General features: G+C 45.5%; 1 protein-coding gene across 3 annotated transcripts in view; it reads left to right on the top strand.

Moving 5' to 3' along the window:
- The first annotated feature begins 2592 nt into the window (after positions 1-2592).
- Positions 2593-26186, top strand: part of cpne5b (copine Vb) — a 200641-nt gene continuing 177047 nt past the window's right edge. For all 3 annotated transcript variants that reach the window (XM_072451532.1, XM_072451530.1, XM_072451531.1), the window contains exon 1: positions 2593-3038. In XM_072451532.1, coding sequence (XP_072307633.1) covers positions 2917-3038 — 122 coding nt within the window. In that variant the 5' untranslated portion in view covers positions 2593-2916. The remainder of the gene's footprint in view (positions 3039-26186) is intronic.

The following is a 26186-nucleotide window of genomic DNA, read 5'->3' as shown; positions in this document are numbered from 1 at the left end:
GGGACGAGAGCGGGAGTGGAGGAGGGGTCAGGGGACGAGGGCGGGAGTGGAGGAGGGGTCAGGGGACGAGGGCGGGAGTGGAGGAGGGGTCAGGGGATGAGGAGGGGTCAGGGGACGAGGGCGGGAGTGGAAGAGGGGTGGAAGAGGGGTCAGGGGACGAGGGCGGGAGTGAAGGAGGGGTCAGGGGACGAGGGCGGGAGTGGAGGAGGGGTCAGGGGACGAGGGCGGGAGTGGAAGAGGGGTCAGGGGACGAGGGCGGGAGTGAAGGAGGGGTCAGGGGACGAGGGCGGGAGTGGAGGAGGGGTCAGGGGACGAGGGCGGGAGTGAAGGAGGGGTCAGGGGACGAGGGCGGGAGTGGAAGAGGGGTCAGGGGACGAGGGCGGGAGTGGAGGAGGGGTCAGGGGAAGAGGGCGGGAGTGGAAGAGGGGTCAGGGGACGAGGGCGGGAGTGGAGGAGGGGTCAGGGGACGAGGGCGGGAGTGGAGGAGGGGTCAGGGGAAGAGGGCGGGAGTGGAAGAGGGGTCAGGGGACGAGGGCGGGAGTGGAGGAGGGGTCAGGGGACGAGGGCGGGAGTGGAAGAGGGGTCAGGGGACGAGGGCGGGAGTGAAGGAGGGGTCAGGGGACGAGGGCGGGAGTGGAGGAGGGGTCAGGGGACGAGGGCGGGAGTGGAGGAGGGGTCAGGGGACGAGGGCGGGAGTGAAGGAGGGGTCAGGGGACGAGGGCGGGAGTGAAGGAGGGGTCAGGGGACGAGGGCGGGAGTGGAGGAGGGGTCAGGGGATGAGGAGGGGTCAGGGGACGAGGGCGGGAGTGGAAGAGGGGTCAGGGAACGAGGGCGGGAGTGAAGGAGGGGTCAGGGGACGAGGGCGGGAGTGGAGGAGGGGTCAGGGGACGAGGGCGGGAGTGGAAGAGGGGTCAGGGGACGAGGGCGGGAGTGGAGGAGGGGTCAGGGGACGAGGGCGGGAGTGGAGGAGGGGTCAGGGGACGAGGGCGGGAGTGAAGGAGGGGTCAGGGGACGAGGGCGGGAGTGGAGGAGGGGTCAGGGGACGAGGGCGGGAGTGAAGGAGGGGTCAGGGGACGAGAGCGGGAGTGGAGGAGGGGTCAGGGGACGAGGGCGGGAGTGAAGGAGGGGTCAGGGGACGAGGGCGGGAGTGAAGGAGGCGTCAGGGGACGAGGGCGGGAGTGGAGGAGGGGTCAGGGGACGAGGGCGGGAGTAGAGGAGGGGTCAAGGGAGAGAGGGCGGGAGTAGAGGAGGGGTCAGGGGACGAGGAGGTGTCAGGGGACGAGGGCGGGCTTCTTTTGCGATGATGTTTACGGCGACATAACCATAAACAGGCAGTGAAACGACTTTGACAAAGGAGCGCGCTGATTGGTTATGAGTTTTCATCTGGGATACAGACAACAGCGCGTCCTGATCGAGGAAAAGACACAAACCTTTCCCCTCTTTTAAGAAGTTTCCTGGCGGATTAAACAAGTTAAAATCAAATCTCAACTAAGTCTTAACAGATGTAGACGGGCTTGTTGGTGTGTCTGTATTTTACCTGAGTATTAACCTTTGTGGTTGCCGTGTCATGCGCAAAAGTTACTCTTGGCTGCGTGTTATTACAATCTTTACATGTAAGAAGAACACATTTATTCCCTCGCTGATTGACCCGGCACACGCACTGAACATGTGCTGCTGACCGCTACACTGGCCCCGAGCCGCAGGTCAGTGCCGCTGTGTGGGGCCCGGCAGCAGATGTGCAGTGTGGAGAAGCCATTTCAGCACCACAGGAGAGTGGACAGCTCCTCCTTCTACTTGAGAAACTACTGTCTTACAAGCACAAATATGATCATTTTCTGGTTAATACAGATGTTATAGAACAGCAATAGTAATAAACATGCCGTCCCCTCATTAAAATGTACTTAATGTAGTCGGACGTTCAAGTAGATTGGTCACATTTGGTCACACAACGCTTTTCTATATCCAAGGCATCAATTTACAAGAAAAGACAAGATAAATTCACCTATGGACATGTGGGCAAGTGATTTCACCACCAATGTTTTTATCAGAAGCAGGATCTGAAAGAACGATCTTTGGATCAGAAGAAAAGCTCTCAAATCCGCCAAAGCTGGGAAACCATTTGTTCTATAAGATGGGAAAGATTTTAGAGGAAGAGACAAAAAGTTCTGCGTTCAATTCCCTCCTGACACCAAGTCATTTGTAATAGTTTATATTTTTAGTCATAGGTTTTCTTTTAACACATAAGACTTTATTCTTTATTATATATATTTTTTGCAATATCCGTAGCATCACTAATAGACCTATAGCCTCAATATCATTAACATCTTAATTTATTTAGCAGACAGAGAGGAAGTTGAACATGTCTGCTTCACTTAGAGTCGGTCATTGCAGTGATTTGAAGATAAAAGGGTCAAAACATCTGCATTTCGCGCTGTCTTCAACCGCAGCACGAGTTGCATCACGGGAACGCGACTTCTCCGGCGCGGCGTGGGAGGAGGAGAAGGAGCAGGAGGAGGAGGAGGAGGAGGAGGAGGAGGAGGAGGAGGAGGAGGAGGAGGAGGAGTGCTGCTTGCATTGACTCTATCTGGTCCTCTTCTCTTCACTCTCGCTCCGCCGCGCGCACAGAGTGGAGCCGCGGCACCGCATGCGCCTCGAGTGGATTCTCCGTCCGCACCGCGCGCACTCCTTTTTCTTTTTTTAACTTCCCGCTAAACCGTCACTAAAACGGCCACCCCTTCTCCCCCCGCCACTCATCACCATCCCCACCATCATCAGCATCATCCCACCGAGGTCTGGCAGCGCTGCGTGCCGCTCCACAAGCGCAGCACCGCGGCCAGGCTGTGCGCTCCCGCCGCCGCCGCGTCTCCCGCCGCAGCCGCTTCTCCCGCCGCCTCTGCCGCGCCTCCCGCTCCGGCCATGGACGCGATGATGGAGGGGGACGTTATGGACAAGTTGGAGGACATGTCTTCGGTGTACGACTTCGACCCGTTCACGGGGAACATCCCGGCCACCAAAGTGGAGATCACGGTGTCCTGCAGGTGAGTGCGCGGAGTTTGGGGAAGTTGTTGCCGCTGCGCACGAGCCGCGCCCTGACGCCGGAACGCACTTTTGGAGATGTTGGATTTTTAGGGCTCTTGCTTCTGTTTCTGTCTGTGCTCATGGGGAAGTTCCAGAGACGTTTCCCCTGCTCCATGATCTTTCTCTACAAAGTCATCATGTATTTGGATGTTTGGATCAGTAGATTTCTCCTGTGTTTGGGGCTTTCTGTTTTCTTTATCTTTTAGACATTTTTTTTGGGAAGGTGTCTGACAAGTGCTGAATGATGTTGGATGCTTTGATTGTAGGATTCTGTTCAGACTCCAATCTGAACTCCTAAACAAGTCCAAGGATGTGCGTTTGTAAAGAAAATCATAATTACAGTCCTGTTCAAATTGCGATTGGGATTTGATGGCGATGTATAAATCCTGCAGCTCTACATCTGAACCACAAATCTCCTTGTCCAATTTGTGAAGAGGCAAACATAGTTATTTCCTTCATTTCGTTGGTTTTGATTTGGCCCTTGCATCTGAGTGAAGGGGATGAAGTGTCAGGGCTTATGCTGAACAGAGAGAATGAGACGCCGCGTTGAACAGAAGATGTTCACACTTTGATGCGTTCACTGTCTGTTGTGGTTTTTCACGTTTGGAGCCAGAATCCGGGTTGCACGATACTTGAAATGATTGCGATATGTTGGCCATGTTAATCATTATATTGACTAAACATTCATTCATTAACAGTTGGAACAATATCCTTTGGGGCTCAGTATTTATGGCGTGTATGTTTTCTGTGCATTAACATTGGACTTTCTGATTTTCTCACCGACACACACTCTGTTCTGGTTCCTCGCGCTCACAAACCCTTTGGTGCATCGTTAATATCCACAGGTATTCATGATTTAAGCGTGTGCAGTTTTAGAACAGCTTTTGTCAGACTGTGAAGTGAAAAAAGGGTGGACCGCCCAAGTGCAGCCAATCAGAGCGCTGAATTCTGCTCCTACTGTTTGACGAGAAACAAAACTCTTTATTATTAGATGCAAACCATGTCCAGCAGATTCATTCCGTCATAAAGTCCTGCTTTAATGATGCACTAGTATAAAAGACAGGCTCTGCAGCTTTAACAGGAAACTTTCCCTGTATCATTTGTACGTTGTTAATGTTTGAGCTGTAGTTTCATTGACATTACCTCTTTACTTTAACAGTATGGTTCATTTAAAAAGGGTTTATGGGATTATACTGATTTAGAGTTATTTTTGCATGAAGTAGTTTGAATATTATCGTTTAACAGAGTCCAAATGATTCAACTGGATCTTTTTCTACATCGTGTAACAATAAATCACACTTCAAAATGTGCAATTGTGACAATATTTAAATTTACGTTGGGAAAAATGAATTGCAGATATATTAAAACGTTCACTCTTTTAATATTTTAGTCAAACTCTGTCAAAATAAAAGCTTAACAGAGACAATACTGGACTAAATCAAGGCTAAATCAGACTGACATTGAATCAATATTACAATAATGGCACTTTTGAAATGCATATTGTACTAAGACAGTGTTTATTGCCAGTGTAATGAACCAAACGCTCCATTCTGGGTTCCGGCGCCGCCTCTTGGAGCTTCTTTCCTGTTGAGCACCAGATTGTTCCGTTCTGATGGTTTTTGTGAGCGCTCTTTGGCTGGAATCACCGCGCTAGCATCTTGTCCCACTTGCTGCTTCTGCTCATTTCTTCAGTCTTTTTTTAGATGACAAAAATATCCAAATACGCGGCCAAAACGAGACGTGCGCGTCGCTCTGTGGTGTCTGTTGCACGGCGGCAGAGTGGTTAGCCTCAACAACTCTTGGGGTCTTTTTTTTTTTCATGTACAGCCGAGGCTTTGACAGTAAAATGTGGTTTTGAGCAGAAATTTGACTTATTTTTGGGTTAAAATGGGAATTATTGAAAGTCTGTATTGTTTGTTTCCAGGAAATTCTCAATTAAATACATATAAATTTTTGCTTTTTTTGCGAGAAAATGAAATTAAATAAAAAATTGTGATCGACCAAAACGAGCGTATATTTTTTAGTTTTTAGTTTATTTATTTAATCAGAATTATTACGTTATATATATATATATTCTTTGTTGGTTCAAATCATGGCCAATGACATAATTTTTTCTGCATACTCGTTTTCTACGCTCATGTTTGTCCACAGCCTCTAATGAGTTTTCTGAATCATTTCTGATCATTTGCAACATGTTTGTCAAAGCGAATCACAAATAATGGTTGAATGAATGTGGAGTAATTATCAGTTATGTCATTTTCTTATGGTTGAGCTGAGTCATTCAGACCAAGGACATGTTGCAATATTCTTCTCGTGTTGAAACTCGCTCCTCGTGTTCGTAGCAACGGCGTCTGAGCTCAGAGGGTTTTTACTGTTCCATGTCCACTGTGTCTTAAACGTTTGTGAAGCTGATTTGCATAACTATTGTCTTTCTTCTTCGACCTATCAGGAAGCTGCGAGTTATTATTCTGCATAAATCGCCAACTAAATGATAAAACTGACGTGTAAACTACTCACTGTCACGAGTTGACCAAACACTGACTTAACTGACATATACACGTATTTTTCGTAGTATAAGAATAAATCGCACCTGGATATAAGTCGCAACAGCCAATAAATGCATAATAGAGAAGAAAAAAACATATATAAGTCGCACTGGAGTATGAAATGCGGTTGCAAGTGTGAAAATAACAAATATCACATATAAGTCGCTCCGAAGTATAAGTAAATCAGTATAAATATAAGTATAAGTCGCACTCCGGTGCAACTTATAGTCCGGAAAATACGGTATTTGACGGATTTATGTTCCACAATATGACAACAACCTGGTCAAATTAACTAAACATTTAGAAAGTTTGCGTTCATAAAGTTGGTCACATTCTAGAGGGATGAATTAAAGCGCCCCCTACAGGTCAGATGACTTCCTGTTTGTAATTGATGACATCACACAAGGAAATTACCTTAACAATTAATTATGTTCAGCGTCTTTGGGTCACTGAACTGCGCTATATAAATAAAAGTTATTATTATTATTATTATTACCCAGCAAACACTAAAATGTCTTTTTTTTCATTTTTATTTGACGGATAAAAATACATGTGAGCGACTTTATTTTGTTAAATTAATGTTTAAAGAGTCAAAAAAAGTTTTTTCTTTGTGTAAATTCGGCATAAACTTTGACTGGAACAAGTGTCCCTGCTGTGATGTCACTTCCTGTCATATCCCACAGATTTTTCAACATTTTCTCCACAAATACCTGCTCGATTGGTGTAAAACTATAATTTATATGTACAACAGGTACAAATACACCAAATAAAGTCAAAATTAGAACATGGTAAAAACATGTCATACGTCACTTTAAGGATTTCACTGTCGAAAAGTGAAAAATTCTGTGTTCGTCTTAAAACCTTACAATAATCGTGACACTAAACTAGATATCGTGACCTCCGTAATTCACAGTTTTTAACGAGTATGAGCACGTTACTCTTCTCTTTACATCGCAGGTGTTCCACATTCCTCCCTGTGGAGAGAGTGTTAAACATTCAGAGGTTTTCACAGAAGCAGAAGCAGCGGTGGTGGTGGTGGTGGCGTCCTGACCTACTTTCACCACTCCGTCTCCAACAAGAAGCTTTCCCGCCACCGACCGACCAAAACAATGTGTCAAAACAGCTCGACTTGTCCACAAATGACGAGTCTCGCTTGAGTCTGATGTCATTTGGTCCACGGCGTGCAAAACGTGCGGGTGCTGGAGCGAGCGTGGAGGCGAGCGTGGAGGCGCTTTGAAGCTGAAGCGGAGCTGAAGGAGCCGAGCAGGAGATGTAACGAGCGACGCCAGCGCTGCATTATTGATGCGTTTGCTGCCGGAGAGAGGAGGAGACGGCACTGGTGTGGTTCACGGCTCCGAGGAGCCGCCGCTGTGGTTTAGAGAGTTATAAATATGTGGTGGAAAGTGTGAAGAGGCAGAGAGGAGCAGAGAGGAGGAGAGAGGAGGAGAGAGGTGAAGAGAGGAGCAGAGAGGAGCAGAGAGGAGGAGAGAGGAGGAGAGAGGTGAAGAGAGGAGCAGAGAGGAGCAGAGAGGAGGAGAGAGGAGGAGAGAGGTGAAGAGAGGAGCAGAGAGGAGCAGAGAGTCCTTGTAGTCCCTGTTTAAGTCTTGGTATAGTCCTGGTTTAGATCCTAGTTTAGTCCCTGGTTTAGATTCTGGTTTAGTCACTTGCTTTGTCCCTTTAATCTCTGGTTTTGTCCTTAGTGTAGTCCCTTTACTACTCAGTTTGGAGCTGGTTTAGTCCCATAGTTTTGTCAATTAAACACCGGTTTTGTTCTCTTGTTTAGCCCTGTTTGGTCCTGGTTTGGCCCTGTTTGGCCCTGTTTAGCCCTGTTTGGCCCCTTTTATCCCTGTTTAGCCCTATTTATCCCTGTTTGGCCCTGTTGCAGCCCTGTTTGGCCCTGGTTAGCCCTGTTTGGTCCTGTTTAGCCCCGTTTGGCCCTGTTTAGCCCTGTTGCATTCCTCTTTGGCCCAGTCTAGCCCTGTGGCAGCAGGTCAGGCCTGTGAGACGTGGATCCGCTCTGAAGTGCTGATGTTACAGAAGCTGGAGTTGGCAGCTCATTCTTATTCCGGACGTTTGTGTTTTCGCTCGGCCGACTCAGAGATCTGCAATTAGCAATTAGCAATTAGCTTCCATTCAGGTGAGCCGGACTTGGGCCACGCCCATCGCCGCGGCAACGGCTGCTCTCTTCACAGTCTGAGGGAACAAAAGACGGGAATTCTACATATTTCTGTACTTTTCTTTTAATCATTTGTTTTTTCTGTTGTCGCACCATTTTTTACTTTTGTTTTTTATAAATATTTCTAGCTTGATTGTGCTTTTCTCGCATTTAATATCCATATTTTATTGCGTATTAATCATGCCATTTCAAGTTAAGTTCTGCTATCACTGCTCTCTTATCCAGACACACTATTTTGTCTCCATGGAGTCATTTTTTCCTCTGCATTTGACCCATTAAACACAGACACTTCCTGCTCCTCTTACTGGTCAGCCTCCGAGTGAGTGACAGGTGGAGTCGACCAATCACAGTGAAGAACAAGTTATATTTACCTGTTCAAGCCCAGAGTGCGAAGACTAAGCATGAGCACAGACTCTAAAACACTCTTTAACGTTCTTTAATTAGAAGCCTTCAGTCAACATTATTCAAACCTTTATTTATTTAAAAATGTCATCAGAAAATGTCAGTTCACCGGTTAAAAAATCACCAAAATTATCACTGACGAGTCGACTACTAAAATTGTAGTAAAATGACAGAATTACCCTTTCCCCCTGTTTTTACCTCAAACTAAAATGACTGGAGCGACTGCTGCAGATCTCCTCCTCACTCCTCCTCCCTCCTCCTGCTGCAGATCTCCTCCTGCTGCAGAGCTCCTCCTGCTGCAGATCTCCTCTTGCTGCAGATCTCCTCCTCGCTCCTCCTCCTGCTGCAGATCTTCTCCTGCTGCAGATCTCCTCCTGCTGCAGAGCTCCTCCTGCTGCAGATCTCCTCTTGCTGCAGATCTCCTACTCGCTCCTCCTCCTGCTGCAGATCTTCTCCTGCTGCAGATCTCCTCCTGCGGCAGATCTACTCCTCGCTCCTCCTCCTGCTGCAGATCTCCTCCTGCTGCAGATCTCCTCTTGCTGCAGATCTCCTCCTCACGCCTCCTCCTGCTGCAGATCTCCTCCTGCTGCAGATCTCCTCTTGCTGCAGATCTCCTCCTCGCGCCTCCTCCTGCTGCAGATCTCCTCCTCGCGCCTCCTCCTGCTGCAGATCTCCTCCTCGCTCCTCCTCCTGCTGCAGATCTCCTCCTCGCTCCTCCTCCTGCTGTAGATCTCCTCCTCGCTCCTCCTCCTGCTGCAGATCTCCTCCTCGCGCCTCCTCCTGCTGCAGATCTCCTCCTCGCTCCTCCTCTTGCTGCAGATCTCCTCCTCGCTCCTCCTCCTGCTGCAGATCTCCTCCTGCGGCAGATCTACTCCTCGCTCCTCCTCCTGCTGCAGATCTCCTCCTGCTGCAGATCTCCTCCTGCTGCAGATCTCCTCTTGCTGCAGATCTCCTCCTCACGCCTCCTCCTGCTGCAGATCTCCTCCTGCTGCAGATCTCCTCTTGCTGCAGATCTCCTCCTCGCGCCTCCTCCTGCTGCAGATCTCCTCCTCGCGCCTCCTCCTGCTGCAGATCTCCTCCTCGCTCCTCCTCCTGCTGCAGATCTCCTCCTCGCTCCTCCTCCTGCTGCAGATCTCCTCCTCGCTCCTCCTCCTGCTGCAGATCTCCTCCTCGCGCCTCCTCCTGCTGCAGATCTCCTCCTCGCTCCTCCTCCTGCTGCAGATCTCCTCCTCGCTCCTCCTCTTGCTGCAGATCTACTCCTCGCTCCTCCTGCTGCTGCAGATCTACTCCTCGCTCCTCCTGCTGCACATCTCCTCCTCGCGCCTCCTCCTGCTGCAGAGGAGCACTTCAGGATCAGAGATCATTAATGGAAATGGGGTTCCACTCTGCGGCGGCTCCTCGTGTTTGTGTGGGCGATTCAAGTCAGAGCAGAACAATCTCCTACAGCCTGTGGGCGGAGCCAGTCTCTAATGGAAGAAGAAAACTGCATTTTATTCAATTATATTTTTATTTAACAACATATAAGCAAACACAACGAAAGAAGAAAATAAGACGAGAGCAAGAAACGACATGTAGACATCCAGCAAATAATGACGCAAAAAAAGAGAAAATCAAGTCACACAAAACCAGAAGAAAACGTCCCATTTTGTCCAAAGTCTTAGTCCATTATCAAATCAAGAAAATTCAGCATTTTTTAAAATCTGCGTTTTTTTTTAGTTTTTTTTTTTAAATTTAACGACATTAAGACGAACACAATGAGAGAAGAAAACAAGACCAGAGCGAGAAACGACATGGATAAAGAACTGTAGATGTCAATGTTCAGTCGAAGATTCAGTTTTTTGGTGATTTATCTTGTGCAAAAAGTGGGAAAAAAAACCTTGAGCTATTTAAAAAGTGACTAAAATGGACAAAAATATATTTACAAGTTGACGTCAAGAATTCCAGGTTCTCAGGTTTTTTCTGCTGTCCAGGTGTTGCCCACTCTGCCACGCCCCTTCTCTCCTGGCAGCCCTCTTATGCCCCTCCCACGGGCATACATCACCCAACCAAAACACAGTTACAAAAAGAACACCATTTTCCCCAAATGAATACATAAAAAATATACCCCAGATAGATCAAAACTCAAACATTCCTTCACTGAATGGGCAGCTCTACTAAGAGTAAATGACAAAATGACAAAAGTAAACCATTATGATCACATGACCATTCATACCGCGCACAACTGTACGAACTATGGGGGCGTGTGCGGAAGTGTTCAGGAGCGAGGAGCGGGTAACTTCAGACACTATGTCGACTTCTCAGTTCAGGTAATAATTTTCTATCTCTAAAATGCTTTTTTCCATTGCATTACAGTTTGTTCCACTTCACACGTAGTATAGTCTGCTCAAAGATAGTGTTTGACCATGAAATAAATAACCCTAACCCCCAAACCCTAATCCCCTAACCCTAACCCCCAAACCCTAATCCCCTAACCCTAACCCCCAAACCCTAACCCCCTAACCCTAACCCCCAAACCCTAACCCCCTAACCCTAACCCCCTAACCCCTAACCCCCTAACCCTAACCCCCAAACCCTAACCCTAACCCCTAACCTCCAAACCCTAACCCCCTAACCCTAACCCTAACCCCCAAACCCTAACCCCTAACCCCTAACCTCCAAACCCTAACCCCTAACCCCCTAACCCTAACCCCTAACCCCCTAACCCTTACCTCCAAACCCTAACCCCTAACACCCTAACCCTAAACCCCAAACCCTAACCCCTAACCTCCAAACCCTAACCCCCTAACCCTAACCCCCTAACCCCTAACCCTAACCCCCAAACCCTAACCCCTAACCCCCTAACCCTTACCCCCAAACCCTAACCCCTAACCCTAACCCCCTAACCCCCAAACCCTTACCCCCTAACCTCCTAACCCTAACTCCCAAACCCTTACCCCCAAACCCTAACCCCTAACCCCCAAACCCTAACCCCTAACCCCCTAACCATAACCCCCAAACCCTAACCCCCTAACCCCTAACCCCCTAACCCCCAAACCCTAACCCTCTAACCCCCTAACCCCAAACCCTAACCCCTAACCTCCAAACCCTAACCCCTAACCCCTAACCCCCTAACCCTAACCTTTACCCCCAAACCCTAACCCCTAACCCTAACCCCCAAACCCTAACCCCCAAACCTTAACCCCTAACCCCCAAACCCTAACCCCTAACCCCTAACCCCCTAACCCTAACCCCCAAACCCTAACCCCTAACCCCCTAACCCTAACCCCCAAACCCTAACTTCTAACCCCTAACCCCCTAACCCCCAAACCCTAACCTCTAACCCCCTAACCCTAACCCCCAAACCCTAACCCCTAACCCCCTAACCCCCTAACCCTAACCCTAACCCCCAAACCCTAACTCCTAACTCCTAACCCCTAACCCCTAACCCCCTAACCCTAACCCCCAAACCCTAACTCCTAACTCCTAACCCCTAACCCCCTAACCCTAACCCCCAAACCCCTAACTCCTAACCCCTAACCCTAACCCCCAAACCCTAACTCCTAACTCCTAACCCCTAACCCCCTAACCCTAACCCCCAAACCCTAACCCCCTAACCCCCTAACCCTAACCTCTGACCCCTTAACCCTAACCCTAACCTCTGACCCCTTAACCCTAACCCTAACCCCAAAATGAATGGTTGCAATTACAAAAAGTGACTGGGACTTTTAGGTCTAAAAGAGGAAAACCCTGAAGTTTAGACTTTTACACATGAGATTCTTGGTTCAGTTCATATTTCATGTTTATGATGTTTATGATCCTGGATGTATTTAATTTAAACTTTGAACAGAATCTTAATAATAACGGACACATACACAAAAAAAAATAAAAAAAAATACATTATATATATATATATATATATATATATATATATATATATATATATATATATATTATATGCAAAATGAATCACAATTGCAAAAAAAAAAAACACTACAACGTTTTTTCTTCTGCTCTGCTTCTTTTGCTCGGCCCTTGAATATTTCGATGAAAAACATGGTATAATGTTGATTGATCCTCATAAGTCGCTTTAACGTGGCGTCCCCCCGAGTCTCCTGCACAGACGCCGCTCACAGACGCCGCTCACAGACGCCGCTCACAGACGCCGCTCACAGACGCCGCTCACGCTCACAGACGCCGCTCACAGACGCCGCTCACAGACGCCGCTCACAGACGCCGCTCACGCTCACAGACACCGCTCACAGACGCCGCTCACAGACGCCGCTCACAGACGCCGCTCACGCTCACAGACGCCGCTCACAGACGCCGCTCACAGACGCCGCTCACGCTCACAGACGCCGCTCACAGACGCCGCTCACAGACGCCGCTCACAGACGCCGCTCACGCTCACAGACACCGCTCACAGACGCTGCTCACAGACGCCGCTCACGCTCACAGACGCCGCTCACAGACACCGCTCACAGACGCCGCTCACGCTCACAGACGCCGCTCACAGACGCCGCTCACAGACGCCGCTCACAGACGCCGCTCACGCTCACAGACACCGCTCACAGACGCCGCTCACAGACGCCGCTCACGCTCACAGACACCGCTCACAGACGCCGCTCACAGACGTGGTCATGTCACGTCTCTTCTGATAACGACCTTCTCCTTCAGCTTTGACACGAGGGGCGGGGCCGAAATCAGAGAAATTACAGCGTTGAGTGCGGCTTTTGTTCCTGGAAATAAAGACGGCGTCACGGGGAGAATCGCGGCTATTTCGAGGAACGTTTAACCAGCGATCGACGTCGTAACGTGTCATTTTAATGTTTCAAATGCGGTTCATGCGTCGGAGGAAAAGACGTCTAAGGCCAGATACTTAGTCTGAGGAACGAGTAAATTCAAGGCACAAAGAGACGTTTACTTTGTGTTCGCTTCGCATCAGCAACAACTGAACAAAGAGCTTTCCATTAGCGCGTTAAAGGCCGTAAAAAACATTCAAAGCGCAGTTATGTATAAAAGACGAGAGAGAACGAGAAGCAAAGAGACTCCAGGACAAAGAGTTCCATCGACATCACGTCATAAATAACATATATATCGACTATTTTAGACTGATACAAGAATCCCACACTGTGTCGTCCCTGAATTTACTCCAAGAACTGGAGTTTTTGTCTAATTTTCGAGAGTCCGTCCTGTGATTGGGCCTGAACCGCTGAGACTGGACCAATCACAGCGCAGGAAACATGAATACACACTTTTGTTTTTGTTTTTGAAAATGTACAAAGTTCCTGTTTTGTGCTTTTCTCTTACCCGTAGTCTGACTAGAGTTGGATTTCTGGGCTCGTTCCCTTGCTGTGACGCTTCGACCAATCAGCATGGAGTATTTGTCCGAATGTACTTTCCAGATCAATGTGTACAACTACTGTGCAGATACAGGTTACAACTGTATTCAGAGTACAGATACTGAGTACGACTGTATCCAGAGTACAGATACTGGGTACGACTGTATCCAGAGTACAGATACTGAGTACGACTGTATCCAGAGTACAGATACTGAGTACGACTGTATCCAGAGTACAGATACTGGGTACGACTGTATCCAGAGTACAGATACTGAGTACGACTGTATCCAGAGTACAGATACTGGGTACGACTGTATCCAGAGTACAGATACTGTATACGACTGTATCCAGAGTACAGATACTGGGTACGACTGTATCCAGAGTACAGATACTGTGTACAACTGTATCCAGAGTACAGATACTGGCTACGACTGTATCCAGTGTTTGCTGGGTAATTTCCTAGTGTGATGTCATGTCTCCCCTGTCTCTTCTGTCTCCCCCGTCTCTTCTGTCTCCCCCATCTCCCATGTCTCCACCCGTCTCCCTCTTTCCCCACACACCGTACATATCGACCTCACATCCGGCGTCTCCCTGCCCAGACCGGCCCCCGTCAAAGTGGGTCAGGACACAGGACGAGCGCCGGCTGCTAAAAATAATACAGATAAGCCAGGAACTCTGTCGGGCCAGTGCGTGCCTTCTGAGCGCGCCGAGCACGGAGGCGGCGCTGCTAAACACAAGGAGGCAGTAGTTGATGTACTTAAATACTGTCATTCGAAATTACCTTCTACCGTATTTACCGGATTATATGTCGCGCTTGCAAAAAAATGCATAATAGAGAAGCAAAAAACAAGTTGCACAACGTAACATATTAACAGTTCTTCAGATAAGATAAGATAAGATATTCCTTTATTGTCCCACATGGGGAAATTTCATTGGTGCAACGCAGGTAGATACAGAGGTAGATACAGAAGAACAGATCACTTATAGGAAGTCTGAAAAACACTTTCAGTAGAAGATCTCCTATAAATAAATAAAAACTCCCATAGACACATAAATAAATAAATAAACACCATTGCGTGTGATCACGACAGTAATTGCACATGAATATGTGTCACGACAGCACATAGATTGCCCATGAATTTCACAGTAATTGCCCATGAATTTCACAGTAGTTGCACATACGACAGAATTGCACATCAGTATTAGGTTAGGTCAGTATTGCGTCGGGATAACGTGACGATCTCCGGGTAAGACGACTGTTCTCCGCAGTTTCATGAGTTCCTCCTTTGTGGAAACGCGGTACGGCGCCGGCCGGGGGGCGGGGCCGGAGCCGGGGGCGGGGCCGGGGGGCGGGGCCGGAGCCGGGGGGCGGGGCCGGAGCCGGGGGACTCAGAGCCAAGACACATCGCAACGACACGACGAAAACACTCAATCCAGCCGAATAAAGTCAAAACAAGTTAATTTAAAGCGATTCCAGTGCGTGTCCCGATCGTTCGTGAAGTTCCTCTTTCATATAAACGTGTACATAAACGTGTACCGAGGACACGCCGTACTTTAGCGCGGCCGGAGGGCGCGGGGGGGGGCTGGTGGCTCGCTCGGAGCTAGCTCACGTCACAACAACACAACGAACGCAACGAAAAACGCTCAAATCCAGCCGAAAAAAGTCAAAAACAGTTGAATTAAAAAACTATTCCAGCGCGTGTCCCTATCGTACAGTAAAATAGAAAAAATATACTAACTATATTTACAAAATATAGGAGATAAAGCACAATAAGTGTGAGAAAGAAGAGAGAGCGTTTACACCGGGCTGCCAGCTGTACCAGCGCCTTATAGCATAAAGAACATGCTAACAAGTTTACCAAAGCATCAGTTTTACCCCAAATCACTAAATCCATCGAATTCTTCTTCCTCTGTGTCACTTCTAAACAACTCCACAAACTCCAGAGGAAGAGGAAGTGCAGATTCTTCTTCTGCGTCGCTTAGAGCCTAGAGCGCCCTCTTGTGGTTGTCAGTGTGAAAATAATCAACATGTGAAATGCGGTTGCACCTTCAGGGCGTTTTGTGGCCGTTCGAAAAGTTCTCCTCTGCGTTTTTTAAAGTCTTCTGATGTGTTTGCGGCTCAAACGGCCTTCGCTGTGTCACAAACTGATATTTTAACGTCATTCAAAAGTCTTCTCGGTGAAACGGCAGCGATTGCGTTCACAGCAATCAAGGCCGAATATGTTTGTTTACACGGTTTTGTAAGATGTAAATCAGAAACGACGGGTAAAATCCCAGAAAACCAGAGGAGGTTCTGTCTCTTGATCCTGCAGAAATCCCTCATTACGAGCCATAGGGTTTTATTTGTACAGCGACATTCACGCCAAACCTAACTCCGACTGCTTCACAACTATAAAAACAATCAACACCAAAGCACAAAGTCAAAGACAAACGCAAGAATTTAAAATATAAAGATTCACGTTAAAAAATATGAAAAATTATCAAATACGCATAGAATTTCCTCAGTCAAATAGACGAGTTTGTGTGTTTAATCCACTTTAATGGTGCGTTTTAAGACGTTCCGTTCAATTCTATAAATACATAGTAGAAGTATGCAAATTAATTTAAAGGTGCACTATGTAACTTCTCTGATGCTTCACGGTGTATGTCATGTTCATCTATTTTTAACACAATTTTACATATATACTTTTTTACTTTTACATGTTTTATTTGCGACACGTTTTCTTTAAAAAAATATATTATTATTTCTTTTGGAAATGCCAGTTTGTTTGCTCATCTCTTACAACAGGATTGAAGAAACAATCACATTTCTAGCCTCAGAATAGTATTTGAGCTCCGCAGAAGTATCATTCGTGGTGAAGTATGTAATATATCTGTAGAAACATTGAAAAACGATATTGTGGAGTCAAGTATTTGTCCAGTAAATCCTAAAAAAACAACAACAATCGTACAAGTGTTGAAACCAGGCTCTGATATCCTGTTTCCTTCTGCCAAAACCACCTCCATTCTGAATATTTGGTGTCGTTTTTGTGGTGAACCGCTTCACTTTCGCCGCCGTTGAAGGGTTTTCAAAGACTCTGTTCGCGGGAGGTCCAACCGCAAGGGTCAGAGGTCACACTGAGCCACCGCAGACACGAGTGATTAACTGGATTGTCCTTTTCTTCCGGGCGACAGTGAAGTGCGAGCGCTCAATGGGCTCGGATGGAACCGCACGACCACTCCAGGATTACAGCCTCTTCTGCTCTTTTTACACCGGCAAAGGGGGAGAGGGAAAAGATGGAAGAGAGAAAGAGATGGAAGAGAGAAAGAGATGGAAGAGAGAAAGAGATGGAAGAGAGAAAGAGAAAGAGATGGAAGAGAGGAAGAGATGGAAGAGAGAAAGAGAAAGAGATGGAAGAGAGAAAGAGATGGAAGAGAGAAAGAGATGGAAGAGAGAAAGAGATGGAAGAGAGAAAGAGAAAGAGATGGAAGAGAGAAAGAGATGGAAGAGAGAAAGAGATGGAAGAGAGAAAGGAAAAGAGATGGAAGAGAGAAAGAGATGGAAGAGTGAAAGAGATGGAAGAGAGAAAGAGATGGAAGAGAGAAAGAGATGGGAGAGAGAAAGAGATGGAAGAGAGAAAGAGAGGGAAGAGAGAAAGAGATGAAAGAGAGAAAGAGAGGGAAGAGAGAAAGAAAAAGAGATGGAAGAGAGAAAGGAAAAGAGATGGAAGAGAGAAAGCGATGGAAGAGAGAAAGAGATGGAAGAGAGAAAGAGATGGAAGAGAGAAAGAGATGGAAGAGAGAAAGAGATGGAAGAGAGAAAGAGAAAGAGATGGAAGAGAGAAAGAGATGGAAGAGAGAAAGAGAGAACGAGAAAGAGATGGAAGAGAGAAAGGAAAAGAGATGGAAGAGAGAAAGAGATGGAAGAGAGAAAGAGAAAGAGATGGAAGAGAGAAAGGAAAAGAGATGGAAGAGAGAAAGAGATGGAAGAGAGAAAGAGATGGAAGAGAGAAAGCGATGGAAGAGAGAAACAGAGGGAAGAGAGAAAGAGATGAAAGAGAGAAAGAGAGGGAAGAGAGAAAGGAAAAGAGATGGAAGAGAGAAAGAGATGGAAGAGAGAAAGCGATGGAAGAGAGAAAGCGATGGAAGAGAGAAAGAGATGGAAGAGAGAAAGAAAGAAGGAGACACAGGGAGAAACAGAGAGAAAGAAAAGAGAGCGGGAGGGAGGTGGAGGAGAGAAGAGCAAGTATAAAAAGTGTAAGAGAAGAGAGCGAAAAGAGGGAAGGAAAAAGGAAGGAAGACAGAAACCGAAAAGTGATGGGGGAGAAGAGAGAGAGCAGAAAGGTGGAGACAGGAGGAGGAGAGGGAGAGAGGGGGAGGGGCTCCACATGTGTGCAGAGGAGATGTTAGTATCACATTGTCGTATCGCTTTGATAAATGCACAAATGAAATAGTCTTTTAAGAATCATTTTAATAAAAGTGTTTGTTGATTAATTTTTCAAATCATCTTTTAAAAATATGTTTAGTTAAAGCATTTAAAACACTTAAAAAATATTATTTAATAAATATTCTGATAAATAAAAGCTTGATCCCATTTGACTCTCATGTGCAGCAGATAATATTTAACCTTTAGTTCAGAAAGTGGTTCTGTCAAGTTTGTTTTTAAAAAAGGAAAAATGCATTATTCATATTTATACAAGTTCCGTTTGTTTTAGTTTTCTTCTAATGGTTGAAGTATTGTGCTCAGAGCTGCTGGTGCTTCGGACAGGCCGCTCTGCTGCTCTGCTGCTCTGGAGATTTATTAAAAAAACCTGAATAAAATCACTGTTGTTGTTTTGTAAATATGTAATAACAGGAATATGAGGACCTCGTCTGTAATTAAAGCTCTAAAACGTAATCTCCTGAAGCAGGTTATATATAAAGTCATATGTCCAGTTTGTGTGATGCTTTCGCAGCCACGTTCCTGATGTATTCACGCTGAGATTTGAACGTTGTTATCAATATTAAGATTGATTTATGTCGCTCTGCACTCGCTCTCCTCTCGGCTTCTGTCTGTTCTTCAGCCCTGAGTGCTTTTATCTGGCACTTCACTGGAGGATGAGCCGCGCCGTGAGTGGACCGTCTGATGCGAGCGACGACTGAAGCTGTGCAGGTGACTCTGTTGCTCTGTTGCCGTGGGATACGCGGGGGGGGGGCGTCGCCTCCACTTCACCCCCCGGGCCCCGCTTTCCCTCTCACGGACGCGACGCGCACTCCAGAAGCTCCGCAAACTCTCTCCGGAATGTGACTCTGCCTCCGGGGCCACCGACCGGCCAGTTCAATCGCAGGTCGGCATGGTTACGGTGAGAGGGAACGCCCACTCACGGACCTCTGCGGGGGCAAGATCTCGTTCACCCGGTGTTCAGCAACTACGAACGCAGACTTTAGGAGTTTTTAGACCTTGAGAAGAGCAGAACGTCCAAGAGAAGCGCTCAATATTTGTGTTTATGTCCATGAATGAAAAAGAAATGCTACACGCTGCTGTATTTTAACTTCTACAGAACAATCAATTTCGTTTTCCGAGGCGACGCAGCATCAGCACCGTTTGCTCAGGCTCAGACTCGAATAAATTGTGCTTGAATTATACAAAATTAACCAAAAAGTGTGATAAAAGAGTGGAAAACTAGAGCATTTTCACCCCCAAGAGCCGTGTAATTATGACGATTTTAGAGATGAATATTAGTGCAGCACAATATGTTGCAGTAAAGTATCGGTATTGCAGTATCGTCTTTGTCAGGGCAGAGTAATCAATATGGCAACAAACTGAAATATATCGCAGTAACAACAAGATCCACAAACTGACTGAAATGTGCTGTTTTTTTTAAATTAATACATTAAAAAAAGGTTGATTTTTGGTCTGAATTTGCTTTGATTTAGTCTGTTTTATTCTGACAGACTCATACACGGAGCACGGACACATTAGTTTTAACTTTTTTAACTGAAATGATTGTGTCAAAACTAAAGCTTTGCATATTTTGTTTTTGAAAATTGCTTTGCAGATGTAGAAAATTGTCTGTGCAAAAATTGTCCTTGTCCTATTTTGGATCGAATTGTGTTCATTGACGATAGAAATGAGCAATTTATTGAAAAACGTGATCATAGCGCGAATGTTGTTTTAAAGATTGTGTCAAATATCGTCGAGCATATCGTTTATGGTTAAAAAAAATATACAAAAAGATCAGATTAAAGATAAAAATACAGTAAACTTTCAAATACGTGTATGACCAGAGCGTTTAGAACTGTCCGTGTTTTAGCATTTTAATGAACAATAAATAAGTAAAAAATCAACCAATAAAAATAGATATATCGTTAAATAAATAGTGCTTATATTGATACTTTGGGGGGGGCACCGGGTCTCTCAGCCCCAGAGCCCACTGATACTTTAAGACGGCCCTGGGATTAAGTGATATTCATTCATTTTACAGACATTTCACATTTGTCCGATAATTAAACCTGAACCAACACCTTTAACAACATGTTTTAGCACATTTCTGTTGGATTGACATCATATAATGTGAATATTAGCATCAGGACACTACAAAATATACATAGAGATATTCATTTTTGTCGATATTGATGACACATACTTTATAGAGATTCCTTTTTAGAGAATATTCTTAACAAATTGTCACTTTGCAGATGTAAAACTATGATTTATGTTCCACTTAGACAAACTGCGCTTTAAACGTTGCCATTGCGAGACCGGGACGCACTTTCCGTCGTACTCCAGCCTGTTCCGCACCGTTTGGCGGCGGCTGGAGCTCGTTTCTAAGACGTCTCTTCAAGCCGCGCGGCGTGGAATATGCGCATGGCCCGTTGTTTCCGCTCGCTCTCACGATGTAGCGACGAGCTTCATTAGACGTTAGCGTGCAAAATACTCCGCCACGGAATAACAACGCAACTGTTTAAAATTTTTGAGACGTTCTGTGTTGCTGCTTGTTCGGAATAATCAATATAACGACACATATTCTGTGCTTGTTTTGGCATTTGTACATGAATACTTATATATTCCCAGAGCCGCGTGCGCCGCCGCTGTTATTACTTTACACACAATCACAAGTTCATTTGAATTCATAACTTATCCAAAGTAATCACGCAAAGGGAGATTCCATTTTTCATTTAATGTTAGGCCACAACTTTATAATAACTACACTTAAGTTAGCCTTATTAACACATTTAGAGCTTATTAAAAATGATTCAGTGTTAAGCGTTTCAGTATTAATGTAGTAGTTATAAAGCCTGAATCATTCTAAGTAAAAAGTCTATTAATTAAGTAGAGCTGGGTTTCGATTCAAATTTCAAGAATCGATTCGATTCCGATTTTTACGTTTCAAAAGCGATTTTTTCAGATTTTCTCAGATTCCATCCGATTCGATCCGATTTCGATCTGATTTCCGATTCGATCCGATTTCGATTCGATCCGGGGGTTAATGTTATTAAAAATGAAAAATGTATTTGAACCGTTTCCTTCACTTCATGACTGTATAGAGAAGTAACATATTAAAACTAGTATTATATCAATATTAAACAGCAAATCTTACAAGTATTGGTAGTTACTGATGGCTGGAAGACTGATGAAAAGGTTAAGGGTCAATCTACCTTCAAGAAAGATAATTCAGGACAATAAATGGAGGACATCATTGAGGTGACTGGGACACTAACCAGTGCATTATTATTATGCTTGAAAATAATTAAGAATTCACACAAAAGCGGTTGCTACCAAAAGCATTTTTATTTTAAAATGCTCACACACTGCCAGTACTGAAACTGGAAGTATAACAATTTTATATATTTTTTTCCCAAAAAATTAAATTTTTTGTTTTGTTTTGTTTTAAAAAAAAAAAAATCTATTTTTTTTTTTAATAAAAAAAAAAAAAAAACGATCTTTGAACGTACGAATCGATAATCGGTCATTAATATGCGAATCGATTAAAAATCGGAAAATCAATTTTTTTCAACCCAGCTCTATAATTAAGTGTCGTTATTATTTCCCTTTTCCCTCTTTTTGGTACAGATCGATACGTTTTTTAGCATTAGCCCTTTCCAGGGGGCGGGGCTGCCTTGCGGACCTTAGCGCTGGCGTAAAGAGGCTGGACTTGGCCGCTGGAGTAGGAGGTGCCAGTCCATATATGGTGATAGTGTTTGATCCAATGACTGATAACTGTGGCATTCAAAAGCGCCCCCTGTGGGAAATGTTTGTCAGGGCCTCGTATCCAGGCAAAGAAAGACGTGAGCAATAAAACGGGTGGATTTACCTTTTTTAATGCGTTTCCTAAATTAGAAATAAAATTAAAAAAAATACATCATTGAAATGCAGCGTTGTTTCTTTATTTAATTCACCTTTGTTGGTTTCAGCTGTTGAGAGGCTAAACCAGTCCAAATTACAATTACACATAAAACACTTTCTTATTCTCAAAACTGTTAATGCTTAAAGCCTTGTTTGAGTGACAGCTCTATGTGCTCGCTCGCTCTCACGTGTCCTCGCTTCACACATCTAACTTCTCTTCCTTCGTTTGTCTTGTTTCTCTGTGAATATGTGACTGATTGAAATAAAACATGGAGCATTTTGAAGCTTGACATACAGAGAACATGTCTGATCTGTCTCTGTGTCTGAGCTGTATCTGAACAATTAGAACAAGTGGACCAGTTTTACTCAGACTGGACCAGGATTTTGGTTGAATGTGTTTCACAAGAAAAGACGTTCCTCTCTGAGCTGAGCACATGAGTCTGTAAAGTGTGATGGAATTACCTCTGCTGCGCCCACGGTAACGCTGCCTCCGGGGGCACAATATATTCCTAAATATGATATAAAATAGATTTGTGTAAAATGCACCAACAAGTCGACACCACTGTCTGTGCAGCTTGAAAACAGCTTTGGGTCTTTAACTTATTTTCTGTTGAGATTTGGCAGCTCTGTGTGAAATGACACAATCAGGGCGGCGCCTGTGGGCTTCTGGTAACTTCCAGAATAAGGTGAATAAAGTGTAACAATTATATAAAGTTATAGTGTGGTTTAGCTCCATGATTTGTGAGGTAAAATCAATCATACACAATCATGTATTAGTCATACTTTTGAGTTTTATTGTAATTACGTTACGGTAAATACATGGTGCATTCTTCCAGAGAGAGACTAGTTCACGTTCGACATTCTTACAGTGAACGGAAGTTGACAACCAATTTGTCACCTCAAAAATAAAATGATACACATGACTGTATTTGTCGCTATAATTGGATTTAGTCAGATTTAAACCTGCTCCACGGCTTTGTACAAATGTGTTCTTTGTTGTGATATTCCACTCTGAGAGAAGCGTAATCTGTGGTGGCGACTGGAATCTTCCCGTTCAACCTACACAGAGACGATACAGAAAATATCACTAAAAATTATGCTACTGAAACTGCTTTGTGCCTCTGACACAATAACCGTAAAGCAGGATAATCCCACTGAACCTTTTTTAAACGTGCAACACACAAAAAGCCCAATCAAACACTGGCTGTAAATAGAAAATCGTTAGTTACAGAAGTGACTTATTCCGCTCTACACAGCTCAAATCTTATCATACTACAATCAATGAACCAAAAACGTACACACAATACATATTTTGTCATTTATTGAAGGATAAGTCGATATGATGATAATAATAATGGTGACAGGCCGAGATAAAGTCAAACTGATGAACCTCGTGTTGACCCCGCCCTCTATCTGAGGGCGATATTCTTCTACCCAAGCATGACGTTGTTGTTGTTGTTGTTGTTGACGACTGGTCGAGTAACTTCGAAACCCGCTCTTGTCGTTCTCTTATCTGATCTGAGGCGAGAGCGTCAAACCTCCACGGCGTTCAGTTTGACAGCGAGCGAGCGTGAAAGGGAGTGCGAGACGTTCGGGGGCCCGAGAGAGACGGGGCGGGAGAGCGGGATTAGACAGAAAGAGGGAGAAAGAGAGAAACAGACGGAGAGAAAGAGGAAGAGGGGTGTTAACGATGATCCGTGTCAGCAGTTTTAAAGGCTCAGGGCGCCACTTTGATCAACTGGACAGGACTCGCTCTCGCTCCGTCTGTATCGATTTCTCTCCTAATTTTCACTCTTTTTCTCACCCTCTCTCCCTCTCTCACTCTCTCTTTGAGCTGCTAAACTTTAATCCGTGTCCAAGACCAGCGCTCGGGCCTGAATAAACCCGTCTAACCTTTGACAGTGACCTAATAACGTGTCGAGACGCTCTCCCGGTGCCGCGTCCTTCGATTTCCCGTCGCGATCCGCTCCGACGCCGCGGCAGGTTCGAGAAAACAGTTTCAACGTTTGGAGATTGAGTTTCAGCAGTCGCGCGGACACGGTCAGGTTCAAACCCACCGTTCGGTTCGGTCCGATTGGAATGGCCGACCATTGGCTAAACGTCCTTCCCCCGCAGATCGTTTCAAATCCTAGACATTTTCCCACCGCGTTCTCGGTCACGTTCGCGAACACGCCCGCCGTAAACAAAGAGACGGACAGATCTGTATGAGTGGGTTTGGCCTCGTGTCCTTGGTTGTCGCGCCAAAGTCGAGCGGAGTGAGTTATGAATCAAAAGCCGTTTTTCGCCCCAAAGCCTGTTAGCTCCTCATTCATTAAACATGGCCCAGGAAATGCCGGCGTTTACGTGTCTTCCGCTCTCCCGTCTGATCCGCCGTGCTCACGTACTGCTCTCACTTTCTTATTCATATTTTTTGGGGGGGCTTTCTAAAGGTCAGATGATGCATTATTCCGGCGTGTTTTGAGCTAAGTTTGTTCGGCATCCGAGTAATTCAGTCTTTTGATTTCTTTTGTCTACGAAACGCCTCAATTATTGTCCAAAAGCATAAAAACAAGCCAGGTAAAAGTGTGTGAAGTGAAAACAACAGCACTTATTGAATGTCTGCGCATTGGAGAGGGATTCAATGTGCCGGATTACTGAAATAAATGTATAAGAGTTTCAAAAAATGTGCTTCTGGGGTTTTTATTGCAGGCGAGAAATGAAAGAAATGCTATAAATGGCAGGTGAGGTCGAGCTAGACATTAGGACTGAGACAGACAAATTAGCGACCAGCAAAAACAATTGGATTAAGAACCTATCAGATCGTGTTCTGACACAGGCAGAAAGGGAGGTGCTCTCTAAAGGGCTCAACTTTTCTGTCACCTCTAAACACATCCCTACAGAGGACTACATCACAGCCACTGAAACGGCAATTAGGAACAACAAAATGACTGAATCGGAGGCTGCAGACCTGAGGTTACGAGTCACAGCGACCCTGAAGAGTGCCAAACCACCTCCTTCAAATATCACATCTGAAGAGAGAAAAGCACTTTCAGCACTGGAAAAAGATCATAGCATCAACATCCTCCCAGCAGACAAGGGACGTTGCACTGTGATTCTCAACGCAGCTGATTACGAAGCCAAAGTCCACACCCTCCTCGAGGACACGACCACATACGAACGCTTGAAAAGAGATCCGACCAGTGTCTACAAGAAGAAAGTGATAGACTGTTTACAAAGGCTGGAAAAAGAGGAAGCGATAGACCGGCCTCTGTATTACAGACTGTATCCTGGTGAAGCCATGCCTTGCATTTATGGCCTTCCAAAAATACACAAAAAGGATGTTCCACTCAGACCCATAGTGTGCAGCACAGATTCCATCACTTACAATGTGGCCAAGCATTTAACAACTATATTGGCTCCGCTTGTGGGGAATTCGGAACATCATGTGGAAAACACGCACAACTTTGTGGATAAAGTGAAACATCTCCAACTGGACCCAGATGACCTCATGGTTTCATATGATGTTGTGTCCCTGTTCACCTGCATCCCGACCTCTGATGCAGTAGCAGCGGTGAGGATCAGACTGCAGGAAGACACCACCCTACAGGAAAGGACCAAACTGACTCCTGAACACATATGTAAACTGTTGGACATCTGTCTGAACACCACTTACTTTCAATTCCGGGGACAATTTTACAGACAGATTCATGGCTGTGCCATGGGCTCGCCCGTCTCTCCCATAGTGGCCAACCTGTACATGGAGCACTTTGAGAAGAAGGCACTGGCCTCCTTCTCAGGCATAGCCCCAAAACTGTGGCTTCGCTATGTCGATGATACTTTTGTAAGAATCAAGAAACAAGAGCTGGAAACCTTCTCTGATCACATCAATGCTGTGGACCCACATATCAGGTTTACAAGAGAAGACGCTAAGGAGAATCGCTTGGCCTTTCTTGATTGTTCCACGATCAGAGGAGAGGACGGAAAACTCCAAATAGAAGTATATAGGAAACCTACACACACGGACCAGTATCTGCTCTTTGGTTCCAACCACCCACTACAGCACAAGCTGGGAGTGATCAGAACCTTACAACACAGAGCTCAAGGTGTGCCCACCAGCTCAGAGGGCAAGAAGAAAGAGGAAAAACATGTCCGAAATGCCCTCTCAGCCTGTGGTTACCCCGCTTGGGCTCTCAACAGAGTGAAGAGAACCAAGAAGCAGGACAAAAGGGAAACTGAACAGAGAAGGAAGGGTGTTTCTATCCCTTATGTGTCTGGCCTGTCGGAAAAACTGCAGAGAATTTTTAGACAACACGAAGTCCCTGTTTATTTTAAACCAGGAAACACTTTAAGACAAAAACTGGTTCATCCTAAGGACAAGTTGC

This window comes from Eucyclogobius newberryi, unplaced genomic scaffold (genome assembly GCF_026437365.1).
Source record: "Eucyclogobius newberryi isolate DKJ021-1_F unplaced genomic scaffold, fEucNew1.0.hap1 SCAF_19, whole genome shotgun sequence".
Lineage (NCBI taxonomy): Eukaryota > Metazoa > Chordata > Actinopteri > Gobiiformes > Gobiidae > Eucyclogobius > Eucyclogobius newberryi.
Note: the sequence above shows the minus strand (reverse complement) of the source record. Positions and strands in the feature narration are given on the sequence as shown.